At 41.3% G+C, this 24,806-nt stretch overlaps 1 protein-coding gene across 3 annotated transcripts in view; it reads left to right on the plus strand.

The window, feature by feature from the left end:
* The window catches only part of dnaaf6 (dynein axonemal assembly factor 6), a 72,137-nt gene extending 48,006 nt beyond the window's left edge, over positions 1-24,131 (plus strand). For 2 of the 3 annotated variants that reach the window (XM_063060576.1, XM_063060577.1), the window contains exons 4-7: positions 6,403-6,511; positions 18,583-18,679; positions 21,015-21,100; positions 23,151-24,131. In XM_063060576.1, the coding sequence (XP_062916646.1) occupies positions 6,403-6,511; positions 18,583-18,679; positions 21,015-21,100; positions 23,151-23,280 (422 nt within the window). In that variant the 3' untranslated portion in view covers positions 23,281-24,131. The remainder of the gene's footprint in view (positions 1-6,402; positions 6,512-18,582; positions 18,680-21,014; positions 21,101-23,150) is intronic. The other variant, XM_063060578.1, reaches the window with a different exon arrangement.
* Positions 24,132-24,806: the final 675 nt, after the last annotated feature.

The following is a 24,806-nucleotide window of genomic DNA, read 5'->3' on the forward strand; positions in this document are numbered from 1 at the left end:
GAACAGTTCAGTCATTATCCAATTACTACTCAACTCAGATGTAACAACCTATGTGACTAGTTATAATGTTCATAGTCATAGAGAATCATAGAACAGCTCAACACTGAAATGGGTTCTTTGGCCCACTATGTCCATGCCAACCATTGTACCAGACTATGCTAATCCCATTTACGGGCATTTATTCTGGAAATGAACTGGGCTGCCTCCACTGTTCTCTCACCATAGATGCTGCTGGACTGGTTGAGTTCTTCCAGCAGTTCTGTTTTTGTTTATGATTCTGGCATCTGGAGTTTTATCTATTTTTTATTTGTCTTCCAAGGACAGAATCAATTTGTTTAGAGTTAAAGAACAAAAAGGGTGGTAATCATATCTATGGAATAGTTCATGGGGTACTAAATAGATAGAGGGAAATATAGGAATGAATTTATATCTCCAATATTTGTGAAAATAATTAGAAAAAAAGTCCAATGAGCTTAGAACTTCTGAAATGTGTTTAGCAGAACTTCTTTAATCAGACAGATTTTTAAACGCAGAGTGGTTGATATCTGGAATATTCTGCCTAAGGAGATGGTTCAGACACTTACAATCACAACATATAACAGGCAGTCAGGAAGTGCTTGAATAGGCAGTGCATTGAAGAATGTAGAACTATGTATCTTTGACCAATATTTTGCGTTCTTGTTGTATACAGTAAAGAAGGTGACCTCAAATTGTCCATATTCTATAACATAACATTTCACCCCTATTCTCATTTAGGAACCAGGTCTGCCCTATTCCTGAATGGATTTTCAGAAGGTCGCTGACAAGGCTGCTTAACAAGCTACGAGCCCGTAGTATTTCATGGAATGAAGTGATACAGGGAGAAGGCAGGAAATTGGAGATGAGAGAAAAATCGGACCAACCATAATGAAATGGTGGAGTAGACTCAATGGGAAAAATGGTCTAATTCTGCTCCTATGTATTATTGTCTTATGGTTTTAAAGGCACTTATTCCATCGCCTTATGAGGATGAGAGTTCCAAAGACTTACAGTCCTCCAACAGAAAATGAACTCATCCCAGCTTCATCTTACAGAGTCAAAAGAGACTGCAGATGCTGGAATCATACAATCTTTTCCCACCAGTGCTGCTTGGTACACTCAGTTCTTCCAACTGATTTTACATTCACCCTATCAAGACCCCTTAGGTTCTTTCATGTCTCCTTTTGCTATTCTAAACTCCAGTATATGTATGCTTAGCTTGCTGAACCTTTCTCATAAAACAATTTGTACATTTCAGGTATTTCTCTATGAAGGAAGAGTCATTGACTCAAAACTTACACTTTTTCTCCACAGATGCTGCCTGACTTTGGAATATGTTAGCAGTTTATGTTCTATTTTGTCTCTGCCTTCTCTGAACTGATTCCAACAGTTTAACACCTTTTATACCATAAGGAAGCCAATGCAGTGCACATTAGTACATCTGGTATGGAGGCGCCAATGCACAGGATTGAAAAAATCTGTAAACTCAGCCATCATGGGCACTAGCCTCTCCACCATCAAGAATATCATCCAAAGGTGATGCCTTAATAAGACGGCATCCGCCCACAACATGCACTCTTCTCATTGCTATCACCAGGGAGGAGGTACCAGAGCCTGAGGACCCTCACTCAGTGTTGTAGGAACAGATTCTTCACCTCCACAATCAGATTTCTGAACAGTCCATGAACTCCACCTCAGTGGTTTGCTCATTTTTGCCTTACTTATATTTTTATATTCCTTGCTGTAACATAATAATTTTTTACATATTGCATTGTACTGTGGTCACAAAACAACAAATTTCATGACATATGTTGGTGATAATAAACCTAATTCTGATTCTGATTACTCCACATGTGGTCTCACCGTTCCCCTATATATCTGACATAAAACAATATACTTCAGATTCAATTCCCCAGCAATAAACAACAACATTCAATTAGATTTCTAAATTATTTACACTACCTGCATGTTAACCTTTCATGAATCATGTTCTGGCACAGCTGGATGCCTCCACATCTCCAAGCTCCATCATTTCTCACATTCACTTGGTGCCTTTCTTATTTATTTCTCCAGCCAAAATGAACAATTCCACATTTTCCCATATTATACACCATTGAACAGATCTTTGACCACTCACTTAATCTACCTCTATCTCTTTTGGGCTCCTTATAGTTTCTTCACAACTTACGCTCTTATCTATCCTTGCCTTACTTTTGTTATCTCATCCAAGTCATTGATAATAACTTGTAAAAAGTTGAGCTCCAGTACCAAAGCCTGTGGCTTGCCATTCATTACCCATTGGGTCATATTGAGACCCATTTATTCCCATTAGTTACCTATTAGTCAGTTAATTTTCTATGTGTTACCTCTTACACCATGATTGTTATTGTCTGTAATAACCTTTGATGCAGCACCTTATCAAATACCTCCTGGAAATCTGAGTGTAGAAATTCCACCAGTTCCCCAATATCCACAGCACTCATTGCTTCTTCAAAGAACACCAATACACTGGTAAAACCTGATATAACGTAATTAGCTTTTGGCAAGACACTGGTAGATACTCAGCATATGTTTAATACACTATGTGGCATCCAACAGTGATGAGGACATGTTGGTGCTGCCCTATGACAACTGAAGTTCTGATGTTCATCACAGGTATGTGTTTGATTTTGCTATCAAACCCATACCAAGCCTTCATTGGGAAAATGATGTGATGCAGTTTCAAATTATACAGACAGTGATGCCTGAGAAGCAACATTCTCCAATGGCACTGAGATAAATAAGAACATAAAAAAAGGAACAGGAATAGGCCATCTGGCCTGTTGGGCCTGCTCCACCATTCAATAAGATCATGGCTGATCTGACCATGGACTCATCTCCACCTACCTGCCTTTTCCCCATACCCCTTAATTCCCCTACTCCGCAAAAACCTATCCAACCTTGTCTAAATATATTTTCTGGGATAGCCTCCACTGCTTCATTGGGCAGAGAATTCCACAGCTTCACCGCTCTTTGGGAAAAGCAGTTCCTCCTCATCTCCATCCTAAATTTACCCGCCTGAATCTTGAGACTATGTCCCCTAGTTCTTGTCTCACCTACCAGTAGAAACAACTTTTCTGCCTCTATCTTATCTATCCCTTTCATAATTTGATATGTTTCTATAAGATCTCCTCTCATCCTTCTGAATTCCAGCGAGTACAGTCCCAGGTGACTCAATTTCTCCTCATAGTCTAACCCCCTCATCTCTAGAATCAACCTGGTGAACTTCCTCTGTACCACCTCCAAAGCCAGTACATCCTTCCTCAAGTAAGGAGACCAGTACTCCAGATGCAGCCTCACCCAGTACCCTATATAGTTGCAGCATAACCTCTGTGCTCTTAAATTCAATCCCTCTGGTAATGAAAGCCAACATTCTATTTGCTTCCTTGATAGCCTGCTACACCTGCAAACCAACCTTTTGCGATTCATGCACAAGCACTCCCAAGTCCTTCTGCACAGCAGCATGCTGCAATCTTTTACCATTTAAATAATACTCTGATCTTCCACTTTTCCTTCCAAAGTGGATGACCTCGCATTTACCAACATTGTACTCCATCTGTCACTTAACCTTGCCCACTCACTTAACATTTTTATATTTCTCTGCAGACTCTTCATATTTGCTTTTCCACTCAATTTAGTGTCATCAGCAAACTTAGATTCACTACACTCGGTCCCCTCTTCTCTGTAGATATAACTTCCCTGTACAAGACCATTCTAATACATTTACTCAAGGACAGGGAAATTTCTATTTCAGTGTTTTCTGATAAAGAAAACAAAGAAATAAATTTGTGCCTAGTGGGTCTGAAAAGTTTAGTAATCATCTTTGTAACCTACTTCTAGACCCTATAGAATAATATAACATTTTCCCCAGATTATTGAGATTTAAACATAAGAGGGTATTCTTTACACTGAGCCAGATACAGCTGCAGTTGAAGATCCCTGAACGTATCTAATACTTCCAGTGATCCTTCCAGTGACCTTTGTTCTCATTTTCACTCTATGCTATACACCTTGAACATCCATCCAATATGTTCAAACAGGTTCTGTAGGCCAAGTACACCACCAAAGGAGACCCTGCTCATGATGTATGCTCCAATGGTAAACATTACATTGTTTTAATTCATTTTTTAAGGGAGTTCTTACCTTCCAGGGTGCAGTGTCAACCCACAATATCAATTAGCAGAGGCCTTCTTTGTAATACTGAAAGAAAACCTGAGTCAAGGTATTATTATATTGATGAGGAACATGGTGTGATGTCAAAGCAATTACTGTGACATCACAGAGAACCTAATTTTTTATTTATTTATTGACTTACAGCATGGAGTAGGCCCTCCTGGCCCTTTGAGCCCATTCTCCCAGTAATCCCCCAATTTAATGCTAATTGTCTCAGGACAATTTACAATGACCAGTTAACCTACCAACCGGTACATCTTTGGAATGTGGAAGGAAACCCGAGCATGCAGAGGAAACCCACGCGGTCATGGTGAGAATGTACAAACTCCTTACAGGCAGTGGTGGGAATTGAACCTGGGTCGCTGGTACCGTAAAATGTTGTGCTAACCACTATGTTACCGTGCCACCCTAATTCTTCAACTTAACTGTTGTATATTTAATAATTTCAATAATATTTGAGTAATCTTGTATGTACGTCAATTGATTAAGTGCTCTTGTTCATTTAAACAATTAATTATGGGTTTTTTTGCTTACGTCATCACCCTACCATGTGATATGTGCACACCTCGCTTGAAGTAAAGACGAAGTTACACCCATATCCCTGGACTCCCAATCTTCCTTTGAATTAATTTTATGTTTTGAAGTTACAAAACATAAGATTGATGATAAACTATTTTTAAAACGAACCCGAGACAGTTACCAACCTGTTAAAGTGGAGTGAGACGTCTGAACAAAAAGAAAATATTGCCCCAACAAACTATTTCAATCATGTCTTATGTTTACTCTCAAATAGAATTGACTGTCATCTGTAAATATTTACAAATCTGCATTTTATGTATCTTGTGTGTGTATTATGAACAAGTTTGTGCACAAATGTTGTATCTGACTACTTACAACTACATAAACAAATGTGGTTATGAAGGATACACGATATGCTATCCACTGGCCATGCATACCTATAGTGATAGATCATTGTTTAAGATGCCTAACTGCCAATCTGAGATGCGGGTTCAAATGCCACTGTTAACTATAAATTTTAATTCAATTAATAATAAAATAATGACTGACTCAAAACTACTGGGACATTTCTCTTCTAGTTCACTAACATCCTTAAACGGAGGAAATCAGTTCTGATTAATCAGTCTAACTTGTATGTAACCTCTCAAACACCAAAAAGACTAACTTCAGTGACCTCTGAAATCGTCCAGCAAGCCAATCAATTCGTAGGTATTTGGGATCGGCAATGGTCATTTTTCATAAACGCATTTATAGTGGTTTGGATTGGTTCAGGGAATGATATTGGTAGAGCCACAATTCCTAAGATGAGAGAGTTGTCCTAGCAAGGGATTCTAGACAGCTTGGGTCTATGTTTCTTTGAGTTTAGAAGAACCAGCTATGACCTCATCTAAATCTATAGGATAAGGGAGCTTGACAGGATAAATGTTGAGATGTTTTCATTAGTGGAAGAGTCACAAACAGTGGTCTACAGATCACAAGTGGCTGGTCATTTAAAACTGAGGTGGATAGAAATTTCGCAAACATGAGGAATTCTGCAGATGTTGGAAATTCAAGCAACACACATCAAAGTTGCTGGTGAACGCAGCAGGCCAGGCAGCATCTCTAGGAAGAGGTACAGTCGACGTTTCGGGCCAGTTAGTCCTGACGAAGGGTCTTGGCCCGAATCGTCGACTGTACCTCTTCCTAGAGATGCTGCCTGGCCTGCTGCATTCACCAGCAACTTTGATCTGTGTTGCTTGGATAGAAATTTCTTCCCTCAAAGGGTACTAAATCTCCGGAATTCTCTGACCTCAAGGGTTGTGGTAGTGAAGCAAGACCATTAGGAATATTTAAGATGGACATAGATGAATATTTGAAAGATCAAGGACTTGAGGGTTATGGAGAACTGGCACAGAAGAGGAGATGAGGCCAGTGTACATGAAGCTTATTCCTGCTCCTACTTTCTTGTAAGTGCACTCGAGAGTATCAGTATTCTTCTCAACAAAAGTGTAACACCATGTGCTTTGATTGTAAGATGTAGTGCAGCAAGTAGCACTAACAAATGCGAATACACAGGTGAGGAAATGGAGATTAGTGCACTTGCAAAGAATCACCTCCCTCAGAAAAACAAAGTCATAAATTCCTGAACTTAATTGTCCTTACATTTTCTTTCAGCAGATTCCAGCACTGTTGAGCCTACAGACAACAAAACAATCTGGGCAGAGGACGATGTACCTGTAGGGTCAGAGTTTGAAGACATCTGGGATACAAGACAACAGCCAGAGTAGGTGACAAAGGCTTTTGTGTTGCGGGTTTGTATATGATGTGGAGGCATAACATAAATCAAAGTCAATATTCTGACAATATTGAGTCTAAGACGAGAGACACAGCCTCAGAATAGAGGGATGTGAATTTAAAACAGAGATGAGGAGGAATTTCTTTAGCCAGAGAGTGGTAAACCTGTGGAATTTTTATGCCACAGGTGGCTGTGGAGGCCAGGACATTGGGTATATTTAAGGCAGGGGTTGGTAGATTCTTGAAGGGTTACAGGGAAATGGCAGGACATTGGGAGTGAGAGAAAAGTTGGATCAGCAATGATGAAACAGTGGAGCAGGCTCGATGGGCCAAAAGTCCTAATTCTGTTCCTATATTTTATGGTCTTATGGTCTAATATGGAAGCCATTCCAATGATATCCATCTGTCTTTTGTAGTCATTTTATTTGAAATGCATCAGTATTTTGGCATGTAAAGTTTAATATTAGAATTTGCTTTTCCTATTCCCTAATACTACCAAGATATGACTCTAAAATACGATGTTAAAACATTCTTCGATGTTCCCAGCTTTGTCACTAAAAATGTTACATACTTTTGATACATACTGTACATAGCAACAAGGTATGCATTTTATCTATTGCCTTGAATCTGTGCTGTCAGTGAATGAGGTTATGGGTGATCAGTATGGATCTACAGTAGCTACTGTTGGCATTGCAGCACTGACAGCTCATTTCATAAGACCATAAGATATAGGAGAAGAATTAGGTCATTTGGCCCATTGAGTATGCTCCACTATTTCATCATGGCTGATCAAATTTTCCTCTCAGCCCCAATCTCATGTCTTCTCCCTGTATCCCTTCATGCCTTGACCAATCAAGAATCTATTAACCTCTACCTTAAATATGCATAAAGACTTGGCCTTCACAGCTGCCTGTTGCAAAGAATTCCACATATTCACCACTCTCTGGCTAAGGAAATTCCTCCTCATCTCCGTTTTACAAGGATGCCCCTCTATTCTGAGGCTGTGTCCTCTGGTCTTAGACTCTCCCACCATAGGAAGCATCTTCTCCACATCCACTCTATCAAGGCCTTTCAGCATTCAATGGGTTTCAATAAGGTCACCCATGTTTCTTCTGAATTCTAGCGAATACAGGCCCAGAGACATCAAACACTCTTCAAATGACAAGCTGTTTATTCCTGGAATCACTTTTATGAACCTCCTTTGAACTCTCTCCAGTTTCAGCACACCCTTTCTAAGATAGGGGGCCCAAGCCTGCTCTCAATACTCAAAGTGAGGCCTCACGGGTGCTTTATAAATTCTCAACTTTACATCTTTACTTTTATATTCTTGTCTTCTTGAAAAGAATGGTAACATTGCATTTGCCTTTCTCACCAGAGTCAGCTTGCAAATTAACTTTCAGTCTCGCACAAGGACTCCATTTTTTCTACCAAAGTGCATGATCATACACTTCCCAGCACTGTATTACATCTGCCATTTCTTTACCCATTCTCCTAATATGTCTAAGTCCTTTTGCAGCTCTTCTACTTCCTCAAAACTACCTGCCCCTCCAACTATCTTCATATCATCTGCAAACATTGTAACAAAGCTATTAATTCCATCATTCAAATCATTGACATAAAACGTAAGAAGAATCGGTCCCAACACAGACCCCTGTGGACACCACTAATCAGCGGCAACCAACCAGGAAAGGCTCAATTCATTCCCACTCTTTGCCTCCTGCCAATCAGACACTGCTTTATCCATGCCAGAATCTTTCCTGTAATACCATGTACGCATAGCTTGTTAAGCAGCCTCATGTATGGCACCTTGTCAAAGGCCTTCTGTAAATCCAAGAACACAACATCAACCCATTCTGCTTTGTCTATCCTGCTTGTTATTTCTTCAGAGAATTCCAACAAATTTGTCAGACAAGATTTTCCCTTGAGGAAACCATGCTGACTACAGCCTATTTTATCATGTGCCTCCAAGAACTCTTGAGACCTCATCCTTAATAATCGACTCCAACATCTTCCCAACCACTGAGGTCTGACTAACTGGCCTATAATTTCCTTTTATCTGCCTCTCTCCCTTCTTGAAGACTTTTGCAATTTCCCAGTCTTCTGGAACCATTCCAGATTCTAGTGATTCTTGAAAGATCATTACTAATGCCTCCATGATCTCTTCAGCCACCTCTTTCAGAACGTGGGCTGTACACCATCTGGTCCAGCTGACTTATCTACCTTCAGACCTTTCAGTTTCCTAAGAAACTTCTGTCTAGTTATGGTAACTTCACACAGTTCATGCTCCCTGGCACCTGGAACGTCCAGCATACTGCTAGCGTCTTCCATAGAGAATCCTGAAGCAAAATACTTATTCAGTTGATCTGCCATTTCCTTGTCCCTCATTACTACCTCTCCAGCATCATTTTACAGCTGTCCAATAACCACTCTTGCCTCTCTTTTACACTTTATGTATCTGAAGAAACTTTTGGTGTCCTCCTTAATATTATTGACTAGCTTACTTTTGCATTCCATATTTTCCTTAATGACTTTTTAGTTGCCCTCTGTTGGTTTTTAAAAGCTTCCCAAACCTCTAACTTACACTCATGTTGCTCTACTATATGCCTTCTCTTTGGCTTTTAACTTGTCTTGTTAGCGATGGTTGGGTCATCTTTCTTTCAGAATACTTCTTCCTCTTTGGGAAGTGCACATCCTGTGCCTTCTGAATTGCTTCCAGAAATTCTCCAGCCATTGCTGCTCTGCCATCATCCCTGCCAGTGTTCTTTTCCAATCAATTCTGGCCAGCTCCTCTCTCATGCCACTGTAATTTACTTTAATCCACTGTAATACTGATACACCTGATTTTAACTTCTCCTTTTCAAATTTCAGGGTTAATTCGATCATATTATGATCACTTTCCCCTAAGAATCTTTTACCTTAAGCTCTCTAATCAATTCTGGTTCATTGCACACCAAATCCAGAATAACTGATCTTCTAGTGGGCTCAGCTGTGAGCTGCTCTAAAAACTCATCTCGTAGGCAATCTAGAAATCCCCCCTTCAGCACCGACCTGATTTTCCCAGTTGACCTGTATATTGAAATCCCCCATGATTACTATAACATTGCCCTTTTGGCATGCATTTTCAATTTCCCATTGTAATTTGTAGGCCTCATCCTTATTACTATTTGGGGGTCTGTATACAACTCCCATCAGGGTCTTTTTACCCTTGCGTTTCCTTAGCTCTATCCACAATGATTTAACACCTAACCCTATGTCACCTCATTCTAATGATTTTATTTAATTTCTTACCAATAGAGCTACGCCACCCCCTCTGCCTTCCTGCCTGTTGTTTTGATGCAATATGTATCCCTGGACATTAAACTCCGAGCTATAATCTTTCAGCGATGATTCAATGATGCCTACAACATCATACCTGCCAATCTGCAACTGTGCTGCAAGTTCATCTACCTTATTTCGTATACTGCGCGCAGTCAGTTACAATACCTTCAGTCCTGTATTCACCCTTTTTTGATTTTGTTGCACCATGCTCAACCTTTTGATTCCTATCTTTGTCTGAGGTCTTACTGACATCTGCCGCCACAACCTCTCTACTAACTGTGCTGGCACTCTAGTTCCCATCCCCCTACAAGTCTAATTTAAACCCCATCGTGTAGCATTAACAAACCTTCCTGCTGGGGTATTAGTCCCACTCCAGTTCGGGTGCAAACCCTCCCTTCTGTACAGGTCCCACCTTCCTTGCAAGAGAGCCCAATGATCCAAAAATCTTATGCCCTCCCTCCTATACCAACTCCTTAGCCACAAATTCAACTGTCTGATCTTCCTAGTTCTCCCCTCACTAGCACGTGGCACAGGTAGCAATCCTGAGATCACAACCCTGGGGGTCTTTCCCTTTGACTTAGCACTAACTTCCTGAACTCCCTTTGCAGAAACTCGCCACTCATCCTACCCATGTCTTTGATACCAGCATGGACCACGACTTCTGGCTGTTCACCCTCCCACTTCAGAATGCTGAAGACTCGATCCAAGATATCCCAGACCCTGGTAGCCAGGCGGCAACATACCATCCGGGAATCTCCTTTTCGCCTACAGAACCTCCTGTCTATTCCCCTAACTAACAAATTCCCTATCACAACTGGCAATGGGTCTGCCTCTTCTTCTTCCTTCCCTTCTGAGTCACAGAGGCAGACTCAATGCCAGCGACCCCACCACTGTGACTTTCCACTGTTAAGTCATCCCCCCTAATACTGTTGTTGAGAGGGATAGCCACAGGGGTACTCTGCACTGACCCTTATTCCCTTTCCCATTCCTAACTGTCACCCAGTTTCCTGTGTCCTGCACCCTGGGTGTAACAACCCTTTATGTATTATCTATCACACCTTCAACCTCCCGAATGATCCAGAGTTCACCCAGTTCCAGCTCCAACTCCTCAACATGGTTTATTAGAAGATACAGCTGGACGTACTTCTCACTTCCCACTTCCCACTGGAGATCTCCCTGCCTTCCCACATCCCGCAAGAGGAGCATTGCACTATCCTGCCTAGCATCTCTACTGTCCATGATGAGCAAATACAAAGAAGAAAATGAAAAGGAAAAACTAAGAAAAGTCAAATTGGAATTACAAATGAACCAGACCAGGTAAAATAGCAGATTTTTCCCTAAGACCTTCAGAACCCAGAGCAACACACACAAAATGCCAAAGGAACTCAGTAATTCAGGCAACATCAATGGAGGGTAATAAACAGTCGATGTTTCGGGTCGAGATCCTTCATCAGGATGGGACTCTTTTGATTAGAAAACTAGATGGATTTTTCCAACGTTCCTGTAATTTCAGATTAACTGGCATCAGTATTTTTTTAAATTCCAGTTTTTATATAATTGGGCATGGTGGGATTTCAACTCATGTCCAAGGTCTAACAATCCAGAACTGTTGTTGTTAGCCCAGTAGCTTCATTTCTAAATTACCATCCTGAATTCCCCAATAAGCAGAAATAAGTTCTCTTCTTTCTTATCAATATTTGAAAACTTCAATCATTCATAATATTTATTCTGGGGAATATTAACCTACACTGGAAAATTTTCTCTTTAAACTTAACCCTCTAGAACACTGCTGTCTTTCCAAGGTCAGTGTACTCTCCCAACCGTACTACCCAGTTTTTCTGTCAATCACCTGGTTGTGTATTTATCAGCACTTTTACACTTGGAATGAAAACAATATGTAGAAAAATTCTTAGATACATATCATTCACTAAAATCAGATCAAATCTAATCTAGCTAATTACTACAAATCAGTCTCCTCTCAATCATTAATAAATAAATAGGAGTCTTTGTCAACAGTGTCGTCAAAAATAGAACATACGACAGTACAGCACAGGAACACGTCTTTTGGACCACAATGTCTGTGCTAATCATGATGCTAATTTAAACTAATTCTGTCCACCTGCACATGGTCTATATCCCATGATAACTTGCCTGGTCCCCATGCCTGGCTAAGTACCTTTTAAATCTTCCTATCGTATCAGCTTCCACTACCTCCTCTGGCAGTATATTCCAGCTGCCTATCACACTGGGTAAAAAAAAACTTGCTTTGCAAATCTCCTTCAAATTTTCCCATCACATCTTAAAACGATACCTTCCAGTATTTGACATTTTCTCCTTGGATAAAGACCTTGACTACATCTGCCATAATTCTATACACATAATTCTATATAACATAATTGGTAGTAGAGTGGGCAGTGAAGAAGGTTGTCTGAGGTTATAACAAAATCTAGATTAACTAGGGAAATGAACAAAGAATGGTAGTTGGAATTTAATTCAACAGGTGCAATTTGTTGTACGTTTGCAAGTTAAACCAGGGCAGGACTTGTACAGTAAATGGTAGAGCCCTAGAATGTCAGAGAGCATATAGTTACAACAGTGCAACAACACCATAACTTGATGAAGAAGTCCATGAGCACAGTAAAAGTTCACAGTCTCTCATATGTCCCACATCTCACGCAGACGGGAGAAGGAAGAAAAACTCTCCCTGCCATGCCCAACCACAATCCGTCTCTGAGTCATCCGAAAACTTCGAGCATCCGAATCAGCTCTCCGACACCGAGTACTGAGCGCCATCTCTGTCCGAACGATTCGACCTCAATCTCGGTCGCCAATAGCAGGCAAAGCCAGGGATTTTGAGGGCTACCCTCCGGAAGATTCCCGACCACGCAGTAACGACAGCAGTGAACGAGCGTTTCAGAAATTTCTCCAGATGTTCCTCTGTGCTTTCACATCCGTCTCCATCAAATCAAAATTGCCCAAGGCCCCTATTTAATGGATATGATATCATTTTTCACCGGAGGGCTGCGAACGTGCAGCGCGCTACTCTCTCTTCTCCCTCCTCCTACTTCCAAGGCTCTGCTATTTACTGTAAACTTTCCTCTCACTTTTAGCCTCCCAAAGTGGAACACCTCACACTTTTCCAGATTAAACTCAGTCTACCATTTCTACATCCATATTTCCAACTAAATCTATATTGTGCTGTATCCTTGGACCACCTTCCTCCCTACTGTATAACTCCCATATTTTTGTGTTATTTGTGAACTTATCAATCAGTTCACAACATTTTCATCCATGTCATTGATATGTAACAGAAGCAATAGTGATCCCAGCATTGAACCTTGCAGAATTACACTGGGACACCCCTCCAATACTGCACACTGTCTTCTCTGGCCAACCCAATTTTATATCTGATCTACCAAATTTTTGTGCTTTATCTTCTGCATCAGCTTACTATGGGGGGCCTTGTAGAATGCTTGACTAAACTCCATAAATGAGACCCACTCACTGACGCTGCGCTTGGGTTTTACCAGGACCATTCAGTTTCAGGCTTCATTACAGCTTTGGACCAAATATGGATTAAAGAATTCTATGAAGGACGTGGAATAACAGATCTCGTGATTGAGACAGTGTTCTTTATGAAATATCACATTAAGAAGTCCTGTTAAAACTGAAGTCAATGAGCCAGAAGAAATCTTTTCAAAGGGACTTCAGTATTACCTGGCACAAAGGGGGACGGTGGTGGTCGCTGGATGTTGATTTTTGCTGCACCTTGTCATCACTCTTAGGGCAATGTCCTAAACCATCTTCCGTTGGTTCACCAATGACCTTCCTTCAATCAATAAAGTCAAAAGTGCAGATGTCCACTGATGATTCTTTTCAGCAAATGATAATGGATAGCAAGAAACATGAGTGCTACAAAGTCCCAGGCAAAGACCAACTCTAAATGGGTCTCTCCTTTATGTCAGACTTTTATTGGCACTGCTCATGTCAGATAACTTTGCACCATTGGCAAATTGTAGCACCTTTTTGCTACTGAATGTTAATAAATATAATGAATAGTTGAGGCCCCAACGCAGATCCTTGTGGTACACTACTCATCATATACTGAAAATCTGAGGTTCAACCCATTACTCCTAATCTGGCCATAGCAAGTCCCATCAATATAATCATTTGCCTTTAATGCCAAATTTCTGCTTTAGCTAACGACTATAAAGAGTAATTTTTGAACATCCTCAGAAAAGTGCATGGAAATACCTCCTTAAACATTCCTTTGGCTCCTACAGTGGACACATCTTTCAAAATAAAAATCAAGTTTGTCAAACATAAGTTAAGTTTACAGTCCATGCTAACTACCTTCAATCAATTGAAAACTTTTCAAACTATTTAATCACCCCCATCTTTCATTTACGGACTTTAATAAGAAACAACATTTTCTCTAGTACATCTTTCATAAGTAACAGTTTGAAATGAGCAAGCTGCTTCACCAAGGTCGCAGTGGCACAGCTCTGGTGACCCCGGTTTAATCCTCATCTCTAATGCTGTCTGTGTGGAGATAGCACGTTTTTCCTGTCACCATACAAGTATCCGCAGGTGCTCTGGTTTCCTCCAGCATCCCAAAGACAAGGGGGGGCAGTAAGTTAGCTGGCTGCAGTAAATTGTCCCAGTGAGAAGATGAGTGGTAGAACCTGGAGGAGAATAGAGTACAGGGGAAATTAGCAGGACAATAGGAGTGCTCAATGGGCTGAAATATTATCATTGTTGAATGAAAACAATGCAAAATCTATGGGAATGTTTCTGAAGCAAGAGTACTTTAGAAAATCATATTTCAAGCATCAGGAATATTCTCAACTGCTTCCTTTAAAGTGTGGAGTAATGACAGTGTGGTTATGAGGATTTGTCAATATGTAATCATTTTAGTTTGTTCATCATTGTTAATATGTAAACACTGACTTGGGCCAGCATCCCTTGTTTCATGTTGTTCCATAAATGGGCATTTCTAGGAACTGCTGGGTACAGGTGCAGTAGTGCGCAAGTAGCCCACGTTAGTGTCAATGGATTCGGTTTTATATTAAACTCTTCTTAGACACAATTTGCTGATTGTTTGTCACTCTATCCATTAACGGGTTCTATCGCATTCCATTTCAAATCTCTGGAATGGCTGTACTTGTTTCATATCCTCCCTTTCAGTATATGAAATAAGGTAGATGGTCTTGTAGCTCATTTAGAAATGGACAGAACCGTGGCTGAAAGTTCCAAGAATACATGTCATATCAAAAGAACAGGCAGGTGGACAGAGGAGGTAGGGTGGCTTTGTTGGCAAAAAATGAGATCAAATCCTCAGAATTGACTTTGAATCAGAAGAAGTAGAATCTTTGCAGGTAGAGTTGAAAAACTTCAAGGGTAAAAAGACCCTGATGGGAGCTACATGACAGCCTCTGAACAGTAGACAGGTGTGTGGTACAAATTACAACAGGAGATAGAAAAGGCATGCAAAAAGGGCAATGATACGATGGTCAAGGTGGATTTGAATTAGCAGGAAGATTAGGAAAATCAGGTTGGTGCTGGATCCCAGGAGAAAGGTTTGAAGGTAAATAAGTCACTTGAACCAGAAGGACTATACACAAGGGTTCTGAAAAAGATAGCTGAAGGGATTGTAGAGGCATTAGTAATGATCTTTCAATAACCACTAGATTCTGGAAAGGTTCCAGCGGACTGAATAATTGCAGATGTCGCTCCACTCTAAAGGCAAAACACAAGAAATTATAGGCCAGTTATCCTGACTTCAGTGGTTGGCAAGATGTTAAATCCTATTAATAAGGATGAAGCTTCAGGGTACACAGATGCACATAATAAAGTAAGCTGAAGTCATCATGGCTGGACAAATCTGTTGGAATTTTTTGAGGGAATATCAGGCAGATAAAAGAGAGTCAGTGGATGATGTTTACATGGATTTTCAGAAGGTCTTAGACAAGGTGCTGCTAAACTAAATAAGACCCCATTCTAATGCAGGAAAGATAGATTGGCTGGTTGGCAGAAGGCAAAGAGTGGGAATAAAGGGCAGATTTTCTGGTTAGCTTTTGGTGACTAGTGGTGTTGAGCCACTTTTCATGTTATATGTTAATGATCTGCATGACAAAATTTATGGCTTTGTGGCCAGGTTTGCAGATGATTGTAAGATAGGTGGAGGGGCAGATTGTGTTGAAGAAGCAGGAAGTCTACAGAAGAATGTGAACAGATTTGGAAAATGGGCAAAGAAGTAGCAGATAGAGTACAGTGTAACATATAGAAAATGCTGGAAGAACTCAACAGGTCAGGCAGCATCTATGGAAAAGAATAAAGAGTCGATGTTTCGAGCTGAGACCCTTCATTAGGACTCAGTGTAGTGTTGATGGAATAAAGTGTGGTGAAGTGTTACGGTCATGAACTTTGGTAGAAAGAATAAGGACAGTGACAATTTTCTAAACAGGGAGCAAACAAGCTGCAAAGGGGTTAACTTGCAGGTGGAGCCCAGCAGTAAGGAAGACAGATGCAATGTTAGCATTCATTTTGAGAAGACTGAAATATAAAAGCAAGGATGTAACGCTGAAGCTTTATAAGGCTTTATCAGACTACATTTGGAGTTCTGTGTGCAATTTTGGGCCTCATATATGAGAAAGGATGTGCTGTCCTTGGAGAGGGTCCAGGGAATGAAGTAGTTAATGTACAAGGAGCGTTTGGTGGCTCTGCCCTGTACTCACTAGAGTTTAGGAGAATGAGGGAGGATGCCATTGATACCTACTGGATATTGAAAGGCCGAGATATAGTGGACATGGAGAGGATGTTTCCCTTAGTGGAAGAGTCTATGAAAGTAGGGCACAGGCTCAGAAAAGAAGGATATTCCTTAAGAACAGAGATGAGAATGACCTTCTTTAGCCAGAGAGGGTGAATTCATGGAATTCATTGCCAAGGACTGTCGTAGAGGCCAGGTCATTGGGTTATTTAAAGCAGAGGTTGATAGGTTCTTGATTAGTAAACGCATCAAAGGTTACAGGTAGAAGGTCGGAGAAAGGGGTTGAAAGCAAAATTAAATCAGCCATGATCAAATGGCAGACACGAGGAAATGTGCAGATGCTGGAAATTCAAGCAACACACACAAAATGCTGGTGAACGCAGCAGGTCAGTCTGCATCTCAAAGAAGAGGTACAGTCGACGTTTCAGGCCAAGACCCTTCGTCAGGACTAACTGAAGGAAGAGTTAGTAAGAGATTTGAAAGTGGGAGGGGGAGGGGGAGATCCAAAATGATAGGAGAAGACAGGAGGGGGAGGGATGGAGCCAAGAGCTGGACAGGTGATTGGCAAGAGGGATACAGAGCTGGAGAAGGGAGAGGATCATGGGACGGGAGGCCTAGGGAGAAAGAAAGGGGAGGGGAGCCCAGAGGAAGGTGGAGAGCAGGCAAGGAGTGATTGTGAGAGGGACAGAGAGAGAAAAAAAGGGGATAATTAATAAATAAATAAATAAATAAATAAATAAATAAATGATTGATGTGGTAAGAAGGACATTAACAGAAGTTAGAGAAGTCAATGTTCATGCCATCAGGTTGGAGGCTACCCAGACGGAATATAAGGTGTTGTTCCTCCAACCTGAGTGTGGCTTCATCGTGACAGTAGAGGAGGCCACGGATTGACGTATCAGAATGGGGATGGGACGTTGGAGGAACAACACCTTATATTCCGTCTGGGTAGCCTCCAACCTGATGGCATGAACATTGACTTCTCTAACTTCCATTAATGCCCTTCTTACCCCATCCCTTACTTATCTATTTATTTGTTATTTTTTCCTTTTTCTCTCTCTCTCTCTGTCCCTCTCACAATCACTCCTTGCCTGCTCTCCACCTTCCTCTGGGCTCCCCTCCCCCTTTCTTTCTCCCCAGGCCTCCCGTCCCATGATCCTCCCCCTTCTCTAGCTCTGTATCCCTCTTGCCAATCAACTTTCCAGCTCTTAGCTTCATCCCTCCCCCTCCTGCTTTCAAATCCTTACTATCTCTTCTTTCAGTTAGTCCTGATGAAGGGTCTCGGCCTGAAACGTCGACTGTACTTCTTCCTATAGATGCTGCCTGGCCTGCTGAGTTCCATGATCAAATGGCAGAGCAGACTCAATGGCCAAATAGTCTAATTCTGCTCCTATGTCTTATGGTCTTTCAGACATTGTATTGAAGTCAGTCAAAATACAGTCACTATTGTTGGTTGATAAGTATACTGTCCCTCTATAACTATCATACCTGTGACTTTTGCTTTTGATTACCTGGATTAATTTCATTAGGCATCTATGCCTATTGCAATATTAAACTGTTGTAGAATCATAGTATCATGCAGTAAAGGATACAGGTTACTCAGCCTAAATCATCCACACCAACCAGTAGGCATCCTTGTATATTAATTTCATCTCCTCGTACTTGCCCAATAGCTCTTTATGCCTAAATGATTCAAGAGCTAATCTTATATGCTGTTAGCAACTCAGGCGCCACTACTCTCTCATGCCATCAACACATTGCAGGTAATTTATGCTCCGATCTCCTCTGCACCCTCTCCAGCATGATGACGTTTTTCTTCTATCTCAGCAACTAAAGCTGCATGCAATACTCCAGCTGAGGTCTGACCTAGGTTTTCTGAAATTGGTAAAAAAAAAACCCTTCCTAATGTGGAACTGTGCTTTTGTTTTCATCTACGTTGATGTTCATGTGAGTTGTTTGTTTTTTGTCTTTAGGTATGAAATTCTGTTCAAACAGAGAGTTGGCACGGAGGATGTATTTCTAGGCATGAGCAGGAAGGATGGATCCACAGCTTGTTGTGAAGACATGGTGGTGAGCAACTATCATTGCTATGACTGTTGCAGCCATTTAGTCATAAAGTTGTACCACACAAAAGTAAGATCTTTGCCCCACCCGTTGCTCACATCACTATTAGGATATGTGGTTGAGTTAGTGGATTGTACTGACAATACAGGTGTTGGCACGTGGCCAAGTGGTTAAGGCATTCGTCTAGTGATCTGGAGGTCGCTAGTTCGAGCCTTGGCTGAGGCAGTGTGTTGTGTCCTTGAGCAAGGCACTTAACCACACATTGCTCTGCGACAACACCGGTGCCAAGCTGTATGGGTCCCAATGCCCTTCCCTTGGACCACATTGGTGGCATGGAGAGGGGAGACTTGCAGCATGGGCAACTGCCAGTCTTCCATACAACCTTGCCCAGCCCTGCGCCCTGGAAACCTTCCAAGGCGCAAATCCATGGTCTCACGAGACCAATGGATGCCTAACGGTCAGCTACCTGGGGTGCACCATCTCGTCAGATGCCAAGATTGACAAAGAGATTGACAACAGACTGGCAAAGGCAAACAGCGCATTCAGCAGGCAATACAAAAGAGTCTGGAACAACAAGCATTTGAAGAAAGGCACAAAGATCAGCGTGTACAGAGCCATTGTACTGACCACCTTCCTGTACGGTTCCAAGTCGTGGGTCACCTACCGTCACCACCTACGACTCTTTGAACATTTCCACCAGCTCTGCCTCCGCACCATCCTCAACATCCACTGGATTGACTTCGTTGCCAACATCGAGGTCATCGATCAGGCGGAGGTCACCAGCATCGAGGCTATGCTGTTGAAGACACAGCTGCGCTGGGCAGGGCATGTCTCCAGGATGGAGAATCATTACCTGCCCAAGATTGTTCTGTATGGCGAACTCTCCACTGGCCACCATGACAGAGGGACACCGAAGAAGAGGTACAAGGACTCTCTGAAGAAATCCCTTGGTGCCTGTCACATTGACCATCGCCAGTGGTCTAATCTAGCCTCCGATCGCGAGGCCTGGCGACACACCATTCCCAGTCTGTCTCCTCCTTCGAGAACACACGCAGGGCTGGCATTGAGGACAAAAGGAGAAGGAGAAAGATCCGTGACACAGCAGCACCAAACCCAGAACAGAATTTCCCTTGCAGCCGTTGTGGCCGGACCTGCCTGTCCCGTATTGGCCTCGCCAGCCACCAGCGAGCCTGCAGCAGACGTGAGCAGCCCCCTTCCTAATTCTTCATCCACGAAGCCAAGCCATGATGACAGTCGCACCAGTGCCTACAGCCCCGGATACCCGGATTCGATCCTAACCTCCAGTGCTCTCGACGTAAAATTGGTACATTGTCTCTAAAAGTACGTGCATTTTCTCAGTCTGCTCCAATTTTCTTTCAGATGTGTGGATTGGTATTTTATTTGGCCACACTGTAAATTGCCCCTGGTGTGTAGGAAATGAATGAGTACGTGGGGAGAGAGAAAAACAAAGGGAGTAATGTAGATTAACATGAAACGATAGTTGATGGGCAGCACAGACCCAATGTACCAAAAAGCTTGTTTCCTTGCTGTATCTTCCAGAAAGATTAGTATTTATATGTAGATTCGAAGGGCATCAACAAGTTTTCAATGGGTGCTGTAGCAGAGTAACCCTCAGACATGATTTAACAACCCATACTTCATATGCATAGTGACTGAGATACATCACTCAATATACTCCTTTTGCATAACTTACTATCAGCTTTCCTTAAATAACAAGAGTTAAATCTGATCATTCATCAAGTTCAATTTCAACGTTAGCAATGAATCTATGTTGACGGCTAAAATTACCAGCTCATTCCAAACTTTCATAAATCGAGCATAAACCTTTAAAGGCTATGTTCATTCTCTGCTTGAGATACTCATGTGCATCACCTTGATGGGTGGTAATTAACAAGGTTTTATGTTAAGATCCTTAAGAAAGTGTGGCAACGGATGATCGAAAGCTTGCTGAAGGAGACAGGTTTCAAGTAAACCCCTGAAGGAGGACTGCAGGGAAATCTGGGTGTTAACGGAGGGTGTTTCAGACAACTGAAGCCACAAATTAAAAGAAGTGGGAGGACAGGACAGGACAGCTCAAAGTACATATAGATCTATAAGACCTGACAAGTTATGGATATGTGGAAGGGTTTTAAAGGACTTGAAGAGAGCTTTACATTCAAGGTACTATAGGTCTAGAAATTATTAAAGATCAATGAATAGAGAATTAATTAACAGCATCAGCAGAAAGAACAAAATCTCATGTTATTTAGCCATTTTAATTGACTGTTAGGTTGTTTCATGATATTGATGATAGCCTTTGGGTAATAAAACTGTTTTTCAGATAAAAATCAAACTGCCAGGCTGCAAACCAGCAGATCTCACTGTGGATGTTAAAGAGCGATTTCTGGGCCTTAGATCTTCCACCTAGTAAGTGAGACACTTTGTTGACAGAGACAGGCTGGTCTTTAAATGAAGTCTCACCTTGTATCTCCAGGTGGGAGGGGACACAAAAAATCAATGTTACTCTGGAATAAAAACAGGAAATGCTGAAAATACTCAACAGATCAGGTCTGCAGCTAAGGCAACAAAAATTAAGAGTTAATGTTTCAGGTCGAAGACCAGTCATGAGAACTTTGAAGAAGACTGTTAAACTGTAGGGAGGGTGGATGTCGCTGACAGGGCAAAACCAGGGTGATCACGAGAACAAAGTGGTCAGTAAAGGAATAGGAGCAGTTAGAGAAGACATGCGTAACAGGTATTGTTCTCCATTCCCAATAAAGGGGGAAAAGAACAAGTTCAGCCAATATCACAAACGACTGAATGGTACAGACAAAGAAATACAGCGATTAGAAGTTGTAGAAATCAAAATTGAGTTCTTTTTTGTCTTTTTCCCTCCAAAGGTATGTGGAACTCCTGGATTCTTTAATATAAACTTTTAGTTCACCTCCTTTCCTGCTTCCCACTTCCTCCTCCCCACAATGCCCAAGTAAATCCTTCATCCATTCTCTCAGGAACTATCAAATATTGTAGCTAGAATGTAAGCCCCTTGATCAGTGATGGCAAGGCAGCCTATCCCTATTAGTGTGTTTTTCCCTTTGCTCCCAAGCCCATCCAAAGGAATCTCAGCAAGATGCAAGAGCATGGGATAAAGGTAGCATTGCAGAGTAAAGTCACGTACATGTTCTTCTCCAGCAGCCTCAGACAGAAGCTTTGTCTGAAAATAAAAACAGAAACTGCTAGAGATACTTAGCAGGTCAGTCATCATCTGTGAGAAGGAAAACAGAGATAATATTTCAGGGGAAGACACTTTGTTCGAGCTGGAAATGAGACAAAAGAAGTGGATTAAGCCGACGACGGGGTGGGGTAAGAGGAATGTCTGTTTATTGTAGTATTCCACAAAGACCGATGGGTATGCAGAATAAGATGCAGTGTATTGACTCCCAAAGCCTGTTTAAAATATGTAAAGGCAGGGAAATCTGGATGCTTTGTTGGATATCAAACACCGTTATTGATTCCTAATTCAAGCATGATCTCTTGTCTATTGCAACTCCCTGGAAGTAGGAACCACTGTGACAGTCAGGAAAGGCCAGTGGCTAGGTCACTGTCTGCAGCAGCTGGGATTTTATTTCAAAAATAAATTTTATTCATAAAAATCAAGGAAATAAAATACAGCCAATAAATGCTGTTCATATTCATTACATCATCAAGTTAAAACATTCTTGTCACAAAATGCAATCTCACTCAAGTGGCCTTTTAGAACAATGCTCCCTTCCTTTATTGGTGGGACTGCTCTAGCCCCTCTGTGCCCATTGGCAACAGGACCTTAGAATGCAAACCTTCCCTATGGAATCTTTGCATTGCGCCTCTTGGCATATACTTCTGCAGCCTGCAATGTACCAAATGGCAATTTTCCCTTATTGACATTTCATTGCACTGGAAGACCAGAAATTTTTAGGCAGACAGAAGCGCCTTTCATCTAGTTGATGATCTTCCAGCATCATCTGATGTCTGTCTCAGTGTGTCTCCCTAGAAACAGTCCGTAGATCAGAAAATCCTCTGTTGAGTTGAACCTCAGCCAAACCTTGACAAGGACCCATGCAACCTTTCCCAGACCTTCCCTGCAAATGCAAAGTCGGCAAAAGGGACAAATAATCACATCTTCATCATAGCCATCTGAGGCAAAGTGTGTTGGGAGTGAGACTCTGAATGTGCAAAAGTGATTTGATTGGGGACAGGGGTGCCCTCTGAAGCAACCTTATCTCAGAAACAACCTTATAGGTAAAGCTCATAAAACTGAATTACACTAACTGTAGGTCTACCAAGCTATTTTGTTGTCTTCATGGACTGCAGACTTCTAAAATGGATATATGTCACTTGTAGTTCTTAAACTGGGGGTGGTTTTGTAGGATTGGTATACATTAAGCAAGCTCACCTTTGTAATTCATTGTCATTTTCCTGACTTCCTTTTGTTTTCCAGCAAGTTGGGTTTACACTTACCCCATCCAGTGGACAACAAGAATGGAAGGGCTCAGTTCCACTCTGACACTCACACACTGGAAGTCACCTTAACCATGAAGAGAGAGTATGACTTCATTAACTTTGCTTGAGCAGATCAATAGGAGCTGGAGACTTCAGCAGAGTCAGAGCAATGATTAATTATACAAGAGCAAATATCAGTCTGCGCTATTGTCCACTATTTTCAACATTTTTAAAGAGCAAAACTATGTAATTAAACCATTCATAAAGAAAAGTGGGACTGCACAAAATAATTTACCAACACAGTGCTGTACAACAAACCTTATCTTGCCTCCAGGAAACACCACAGACAATAGGGAGTCATCGAAGTTAAGTATTGTGAGAATCTTTCTTGTGGATTTTTATCACTCGTTTGATTCCTGAAGACGTTAAGTGAAAAAGGTGTTCCATATTAATTGTAATCTATCTTTTTCATAATGTTCTGCGCAAATTTGAATTGTTAAAGCACAAAGTTTACCCTGTTAACCCTGCCAAACCACCCTATAAAGGTGAAAGGTGCTAAGATGATACACCAGAGAAAATCACTGATTCTCTATCACGTACCCAAAGACAGAACACACCCTGAAAATCTCTCGCTTGTTGCCACTCTCTGCCTTTTTTCCATTTTTCCTAATATACATCTCAAAGTTCCTCTCATGTACATAAGCCATTCAATTCAGGCCCTTTTTTAACTATAATGCTATGTTGGATAATTAATTAATATGTCTCGCTTTGCACTAATTCCATTTTTTGTGCCCTCTCTTCAGTTGCCTTTGGAACTTCCAACTGGTGTGAACAGAATCCTTTCCACAGTGTGTTGTACTTTTTATCAGTTATCTATGCCTTTTTGATCTCAAATATCTTTCCTTTTTGGTCAGCTTTAACATCATCGCTATCCTATTACAATTTCTGTTGTAGCCTCTGGAAGAGTATTAATTAAATATTTCTGATTCTATCTGTAAACATTGTGCGTGCCCTGTTGATTCTTACCTACTTTAGTTATTCTTTCATCATCGATGTGTCTCAGAGTACTTATTTGATATTAGATTTCTCCAAGGTTTTCAATAATATGCTGTTCAAGTATTAAGTCAGCAGCAATAGATAAAGCAAATGACCTACTGATAAAAGTCAAAATGAGCTGACATTAAATATGAACGACAAACTGACAGGCCTGTGATTGCTAGGTTTGTCCTTAATTCCTTTTGTATTTGAACATAGGGGGGATAATATTGCAATTCTCCAGTCCTCCGGGAGATTATGACTATACCTTTCCATTTTATTCTCTTCTCTCAGCGGCCTAAGCCCGGAACTGTTGGTTTCTGCTATGACAGAAAGCTTTTCTAGTAATTCTTCCCTTTTTAGTTTTTAGCCCATCAACATCTCAATGACCTCTTCTCTTATAGTGACCACAGCAGTATTTTATCTTATTCCTTCAGCTTCTATTTTGATCTCACGATGAATCCACTACCCATTTTATCCCTTCACTCTTGATCTGCCAGTGGAACAACCTTTTCTGTTAGCTTCCATTTTTGCTTTTCCATTTAGTGTTTCTTCATTTCTTTCATTTCCCCATTTGCAGTCCAGTTCTTGATTGTATTATCATCCTGACATCTTTCAT

The sequence above is a fragment of the Mobula hypostoma genome, chromosome 10, assembly GCF_963921235.1.
Source record: "Mobula hypostoma chromosome 10, sMobHyp1.1, whole genome shotgun sequence".
Classification (NCBI taxonomy): domain Eukaryota; kingdom Metazoa; phylum Chordata; class Chondrichthyes; order Myliobatiformes; family Myliobatidae; genus Mobula; species Mobula hypostoma.